The sequence below is a fragment of the Geospiza fortis genome, unplaced genomic scaffold (assembly GCF_000277835.1).
Source record: "Geospiza fortis unplaced genomic scaffold, GeoFor_1.0 scaffold200, whole genome shotgun sequence".
NCBI lineage: Eukaryota > Metazoa > Chordata > Aves > Passeriformes > Thraupidae > Geospiza > Geospiza fortis.
In genome coordinates, this window is record NW_005054353.1 from 849,098 (window position 1) to 856,965 (window position 7,868).

At 38.5% G+C, this 7,868-nt stretch overlaps 1 protein-coding gene across 1 annotated transcript in view; it reads left to right on the forward strand.

Annotated features, from left to right (window-relative positions):
* Positions 1-37: 37 nt before the first annotated feature.
* The window catches only part of VPS13B (vacuolar protein sorting 13 homolog B), a 431,388-nt gene continuing 423,557 nt past the window's right edge, over positions 38-7,868 (forward strand). The window contains exons 1-2 of the mRNA XM_005423449.3: positions 38-90; positions 823-1,000. Of these exons, the coding sequence (XP_005423506.1) occupies positions 854-1,000 (147 nt within the window). The 5' untranslated portion in view covers positions 38-90; positions 823-853. The remainder of the gene's footprint in view (positions 91-822; positions 1,001-7,868) is intronic.

Here is a 7,868-nt window from a genome sequence, read left to right on the forward strand (position 1 = left end):
CGGAGCCTCGGGGCGCTGTGCAGGGCCAGGTAAAGGGGCCCTGAGGGGGCGTGGGCCCGCGGGAGGGACGTGCGAGGATGTGTCCCGAAGGTACGGGCGCGGGGTTCCCGGGTTTGGGAAGGTATCCGGGTGAAGCCGCGGCGGTGACGGGACGGGGAAGGATCTCCTCAGGACGGCGGGGTTTGGGAAAGGATGTGGGGAGGGATGGGAGTGATGGCAGACCTTAACATAACCTCAGCTCGGTTCGTGAAGGATATTGGGTTCTTGGAGTTCAGGCTGGCGCGAAACTGGCAGAGTTGCCTTGTACACGGTGCTGAGACCGGTGAGGTGCATCTACGGCGGTATTTTAGTGTGGCCTCTTATCAGTTAGGAGTTACCCTTTTTTGATGTTTTCCAAATGTATCCTTTTGATGACTCCAAAAAAGGAGTTTTCCTGTCACTTAAATGCTGTGTGAAAGTGTCGTGGACTGCTTGATCATCTTTTCTGTTTCTTCGTTTGTTTCTTTGGCTTTTCTTTTGGACAAGCTAGTTAATAGTTCTGATATATATATGTGTGTATATATATATATATATATACACACATACACACAGATATGTGTATGTGAATATACATATATATTATATGTCACCTGAAAATTCATACATATAAATAGATGTGCTCGCATCTTTCTACACATTTTATTTTTGTATGTAACTGCATGAACCTCTGACTGTAAATGATGTTTAGAATTATTTTCATACATTAGAACAATGAGTGTTGCATTATTGAAAATTAGACTGGAGCTATGTAACTGACATCTCAATTTCTTGTCCTTTTCCTAGTGCTTGACCTGTAATACAGAGATCTTCCAGAATGCTGGAGTCCTATGTAACTCCTATTTTGATGAGTTATGTGAATCGCTACATAAAGAACTTGAAGCCTTCAGATCTGCAGTTGTCACTCTGGGGAGGAGACGTTGTGCTCAGTAAACTGGAATTAAAGTTGGATGTACTTGAACAGGTATCTTATGTTTATAGCAGTTACAGTCCGTGTCTTTGATTTAAAAGAAGTTGTCTGAATTATTTTAGATTGGTCTGCACAGCTAAGTAGTAACTTACTGCTTGCTGGTTTTCTTCTTATGCAACTATTCCCCCCCCCCCCTTAGTTATTCTTGCTTTAATTTCATGCCATTTGTTTAGCAGTGAATGGTAATTCTTTACACATTCTGTAAGTTATGGAGTGTGAAGAGAGGCTTTTTTGTAGACATGTTTCTTCTTTCAGTAACTATTGTTTTATGGTAGGAGCATTAATTAAATTGCTTTTCCAGTCATATTTACAAATTACATATAGTAACTAAGTTGAAAGGTCACCAAGTAAAGTGGGATCTCTTTTTAATTACGAATAGTAAACCCATTTGTGCTTTGTATTGTTTTCCAACTTCAGATTTTATTGTTCCAGTTGTATCTATGCTTGAGTAATTGAGGAATAGATTTGATCATCTGGTTTCTGTGGATTAAATCAAAGACACAGTAAAACTTAGCCTTAAAAAAACAAGTTTGACCAAGTAAAACACTAGATACAGAATTTGGAGACTGCTGTCAATATGCAGTGGTAAAACCTTAGCATAGGGATGGTTTCCTTTCATGCTTATCTGGGTTAACAACTCGAGTGTGTGAGACTGATAAAGCTTCTTTCTGTTGTGCATGGAGTAGCAGGGCTTAGCTGGAGTTCTGTGGCCAGATGTAGTCCAAGCAAGTGAAGGAGCTGAGAGAAATGCAGCAAAGAACGGGAAATTTAGTAAATGCATCCCTTGAAAGAAGAATAAAATATACAGGGAGTGTGTTTTTAATGTTGACTAAAATAAGGTGAGACAAGATAGGGCAAGAATTATTTGGATCTGACAAGAAGCAATTGAATAAATTGCACGTTGGGAGACTTAGGTTAGACATAAATGAAAATCTCATTTATGTGTTTGATTATGAGGCAGTGGAATAGGCTGGGGCGACTGCGAGTCTCTTTTTAAAAGGGAACACCTTTTAAAATGTGAAAAATATACATATGGTTAATTAGGAATCTCTGAACCTGTTTTGGAAGAAGAGAATCTTACAAGAGATCTTGCTCTTGTTTTCTGTGCTTTTTGAAGAACCTCACTTGTCTTGCTTCAAGTGTTTCATAACCTCTGTATTTTCTCTCAAATCTATTACTGAGTACATACAAGTACAATACAAGTCTATTACTTGTCCATACAGCTGATTTTCTGTAGGATATGTTCCCCCATGAGCATTTTTAAATGCATACGTACAAAGAATGGTTGATCTGGAAGGATTTCTGGAGGTCATCTAGTCCAACCTGTTTTGAGCAGGGCTGTTGCCAGCATTATGTCAGACATGATGTGTTTTTCTTCAACTGGGTCTTGAACTCTGTCTTGTGAAAAGCTCCTCTCTGGGTAAACTGTTTCAGTGCTCTGCTGTATGGAGAGAAAGTTTGTCCTAATAACAAATGATGACTTGGGATGGATATATCAAACTTGCTATCAAACTTATTACCTGTCACTATAAAAATTTTGCTGCTGTCATTGATGGTGTTTCCTTTCCAGTAGTTGCAGTTTGCTGGTAGGTGATCCCTTGTTTCATCTTTGTCTGCCCATGAACTGGCTTCCTAAATATCCAGCTCAACCTGATAATGTCATGGCTCTTGTGGCAAATACTGCCATATGTACCATGGCCATTTGGGTATGGTCATGGGAATGTGAATATGTGATGGATGCAACATTTAGCTCAGACTCATTGTTTTTACGTTATTTGGCTGGGTGCTTGTAAAATGTAGTTATCTTCATTTGGTTCTTGTTCTTAGGAAATTGTCTGGACCCACAGATGAGAGTGGGTCCAGTGGGTATTTAGAGCGCCTTCCTCTTTTTTTAAATTTTTCCTGTGGAGGGGATGCTGTTTATTATGCTGTTTATTTCTGCTCAGCAAAACTCTTTGAGTATGCACTATGTGGTAATGTAAAGTATCCAGTCCCTTGCAGCTGTCAGGAGCTCCCTTGAAAAGCTAGTGTCTAAAAATGACCAGTCTATATCATTTTAGTTGGGCTCTCTTCCTGGATGGATTCATGATACCCAAAGTTAGTCCCCTTAACTGCTCTGCTCTTGTAACATTGTTCTGTCCTGGGTTATGATCCCCAGCCTGGTTCCCTGCTCTTTACCTGACATGAACACAGCTTTAATTTCATGCTTCAGGTTCTTAGATACAAATCCATCTATCCTGGATGTATTTGTCTAGAGCCTTAATAATTTTCAGAGAATTCCATCTTCTGTGGAGTTATAAATGGTTTTTGTAGTTTGGCACCTATGCTAACACTCCTGTGGTTTTGGGGAGTGTTAGCATAGGTGCCAAACTACCTGGACAAAGCACTTTAGAGCAGATTTGATAACAAGTGTGTGCTTCCTGCTCCATATACTTCAGCTGATGTTAGTCCCATGTCATGTTGTGCTATTCTGAGCCACCCAACAGAATCCCAAAGGACAGATAAGAACAAAGCATAAACTGCTGTTTGTCTTATAGAATATTTTAATTTGTTTTTGTGACCAAGCTGGAGCCAATACCTCTTGAGATCAGATGAATGACAGTTGTTGACAGAAAATTTACCAAATGTGAAGAGAATACTCCAGTATCTGAAAACACTTTACCTGTCTTTTACATATATTCATGCAAGTTTCATGCTGTCATTAAACTAAACTGAATGTCATTGTAATAACTCTTAGGGGTCTGTCCTTCTCTCTGTCCCCCTTTTTTTGTACAAACCAGTTCTGTAGTGGAAGTCAAGTACTAGTATGTACTCAGCTTGAATCTTCTAGCTACAGTGTAGCTTTTGTATATAATTGTGTCACTCTCTGAATAGGCAGTTGATTTTATTAAATTGTCTCTAGTTGAAGATTAAATCTAATAAAATTTTGGCTTTTTTTTCCTATCCTGAACGATTCAATTACTAGAAGACTGAACATTCCAAGAAATTTTCCATTTGTACGTAATATGCACATTCTACAAAAACTACTTCAAGAAAGTAATTTGTAATAAAATTTTGAAATGAATACTTTAAATATTGCTTTTTGGAAAAGCGTTTAGAGCACTTTTGTCAAGTTTTGTGTGAAGTCCCTGTAGTACCAGAGGTAACAGAACTACCTCTGAACTTGGTAAGTAGCTTGTGTGTAGTATATCTGTTGACACAGTGGTGCCAGAAAGATGACATGCATCGTGATCTCTTCTTGCTGCTTGTGTATATTCCCATAATTAGTTTTTAGCTGTTTTGCAAATGTGGAAGGGAAGGATTAAGTAGTCTTTGGAAGACAAAGGATACCTTGATCTAAAAAGAATTTGTATAGAAAGAAACATGAAAAATTCTAATGTACTTAAAATAGTTTTTGGGAATAGTCAATGGGAACATTGAAATATCCTTATTTTAAGTCTCTTTTATATGTCATGGTTACTTGTGAAATACAGCCGTGACTGTGAAGAAAAGGTATTTGAGTTAACACTGATGTGGAGAACGAGTACTTGCCTATCATCCCAACTTTTAGAACAGTCTTGTGTTTTAGAGCAAGGGTAGAGTTTAGGCAAAGGGGAATTATGATCATCTAGTCTGCAGTCTTACATGTTAGTCAGTTATTTATGGGTCAAGCCCAGAAATTTGGTTTTAATGATACATATTTTTTTTGTGAAGGATTTATATGATTAAATAGAAAATCTAAAATGTGACGTTTAATCAGTTGTGGGTCTAGAAGAAATATTTAGAATTTAAAGCAGTACTTAATGAAAGGAGAAAGATTGCATAGGAAACAGGAATAAAAATGTTCTGTGTTATGTTGTGTTATCAACAAGTTGCTTAATTTGGCACACATTTGTATTGTCTACTGAACAGTACAACAAAGAGTTCTCTACATTGCTTTATTCTAATTGCCCTGGCTGTAACCAGGACAATGGGTTTCCTTACTGACAGATAACATTTGTATCTAAATTTCCTTTGAAAGAGAACTGCCTTCTAAATATATTGCGCATTTGCTTTTATCACCTTTATTTTGAAATAATTCCTACTTCTGTTTCTTTCAATATCTTGTGGTTAAGTAGACAAAAGGGAGAATGTGTTAAATCCATCCAGCAAATAGTGGAAAAGCAGCTATTCTAGGATGCCTTTTGAAGTAAAGACAAGCCAGGATCTAAACAGACATTGTGGTATTGATGAGTGACAAAAACTTATACATTGACAAGTCCAGAATGAGAGTTTATTTCTGTTACTGTTAACAGTGGTAGTTTGCTGCCTTGATCTCTGAAAGCATTGTCTCTTATGTTGTAATGTAGTTTTAGATTCCATGTTTTTTATAATTTATTTCTGTGCCACACTTCATGTGTTTCCCCAATTCCCCTCCACCCTCAAAAAAAAGCTCTGAGACAAAAGATACTACTTAAGTTATTGTATGATTAATCATATAGCAAGATCTGTAGGTAAACAGCCCAATATTTGCTTTTCAGTGTCTTAACTAAACTAAAACTGTCTGGATGACAATTTTATTTGTGTTGCTTGTGCGCCTAGGGCTGAATTTTTAGGAGAGGCTTTTGGCTAAAATCCTGAAGTATAGTAGTGAACAAGATGAAGAAAAAACACTTTGTAAAAACAAATCAATAATTTTCTTTGAACTTTTAAGGAGAAAGTCTGAAACTGTCATCTCTTAGAAGGGGGACTTGAAATTAGTTGTGACTTTGTGTAAGCATGGCTGAAGGAGGAGTTGAGTTTTTGTAGTGTGAGATGGGTGTGGTTTTTTATACTTCATTAATCAGTACTCATTAAGGCCCAAAAACTAATTTACAAACTGAAAGCTGTACTTGGCAAAAAAATAGAGCTGTAATTTTGTGTATTTTCCTCCTCAGAAGATTTTGTCAGCAGTGAATACACAATACTCTTAGCTCCTGGATACCGGATAACCTTTTTGACTGTACCAGTAGAAAGGTTTAGAAGGTATCAGCTGCAGAATGGGGGAAAGTGTTCTCTAAAATTGCTTCTCTTAGCTGCTGTTGTTGCTGTGATGATGTAGGTATTGGTAAGAATAGTTGACTTGCTTCTAGTCATCCTGAGGACTCTCAAGATGTAAACCTGTTACAGGTGTAAATGGTGATGATTCCAGCTCTTAACTTAGGAGACATAACCGCTTAAGAAACAAAAACTTTTTAGGGGGCTTTCAAAACATAAAACTAAGATTTGATTATATATTAATTATTCATGAATTTATCACTGATAAACGTATTTATTTCAATATATTTAGGCAAAAAATTACATTAGCTAGCTTCATAGAAATATTGTGTAGGCATACTTTAAGGCTTTATAGTACATATCAAATAGTAAATGCAAAATGCCCTTGTCCCCAAATTTTATTCATATTGAAGTTCTGTACAGCAAGGATAGGTCTAGAGTCAAGCAGTGCAGGAAAAGAGGCTTTCTGGATCCACTGGTAGATATTTGCTTGACATTCCCTAACAACTTACCTGCTTGATTTCTGAGTTTCATGGACCTTCTCTGAGTAACATCTGTTCATTCATAGGAATTCTGTGTTGAATGAGATGCATGTACCTAACCTGAGCAATGGGGAAAAGGTGCTTAAGCCCTGGTTTGCCAGGGTAATTCTGGAGTCCTGAAAGTTTTGTGTTCCTGGGTTTACCAAAATACAGTTAAGAACCTGTGTGTGCTGGTCAGCAGCAGGCTCAGCAGGAGTCAGCAATGCATCCTGGAGGCTCAGAGGACAAACCCCTTCCTGGGGTGCATCAAACTCAGCATCCCCAGCTGGTGACAAGTGACTGTCATGCTGTACAGCCTTGGTGCAGCCTCTCCTTGAGCTCTGTGTGCTGCTCTGGGCCCCACAGCTGAAGAATGAGGGTAAAGGATGAGAATGTGTCCAGAGGAGGGCAACAAAGGTGGTGAAAAGGCCTGGAGGCAATGTCCTGTTTGAAGGGACTGAGGACTTTGGGCTTGTTTCATTTGGAGAAAAGGAGGCTGAGGGGTGACCTCGCAGCTCTCTACAGCTTCCTGAGGAGGAGATATGGAGAGGGAGATGCTGAGCTCTTCCCCCTGGTATTTGGGGATAGGACATGTGGGAATGGTTCAGAGCTGCACCACAGGAGGCTTAGACTGGACATTAGGATGCATCTTCTTACTGAGGGTGGTCCAACACTGGAACAGGCTTCCTGGAGGAGGTGGATGCCCCAAGCCTGTCAGTGTGTAAAAGGCATTTGGAGAATGCCCTTAATAACATATTTTGACTTCTAGTCAGCCCTGAATTGGTCAGGCAGTTTGACTGTATGGTCATTGTAGGCTGCCAAAACTGCTTCCCTGTATCTAGGAGACTTAGATTCACTTATTTCTCAACCTGAGAATACACTGCATTTGTAGCTCCCAGCAACTAAGATGATGACAATACCAGGCTATAAGGTATATACTTCACTTCACTTGAAGTGAAGATGTGTTGTTTTTTCTCCATTAAAACTTTAAGACTTGATAGTAAAAAAATCAGAATATGAGATTAGGAGGGTGAAAAGATGAAGCATCCCTGAAACCTGAGCATTAGAATGCTTCATATCGAGAATGCTGACTTAAAATTCTAACATATCAAATATTGCTGCTTTATTTTACAGTAAACAATTGTTTTCTTTATTCCAATCTTGATTGACAGTCCTGGGACCAGCTCTCTAGCCTGACCCTTCTGTTGGTTAAGTGTTGAACTGATTTTTTGCAGAACACCTGAATCTACTGGGAAGTTGCAACACTTTGTACACTTTGTATTGTATGTGCCCCAATTTACTTAGTTGAGTATTTTAAATTTAAACTTTGGCATTTTATTTCCTGC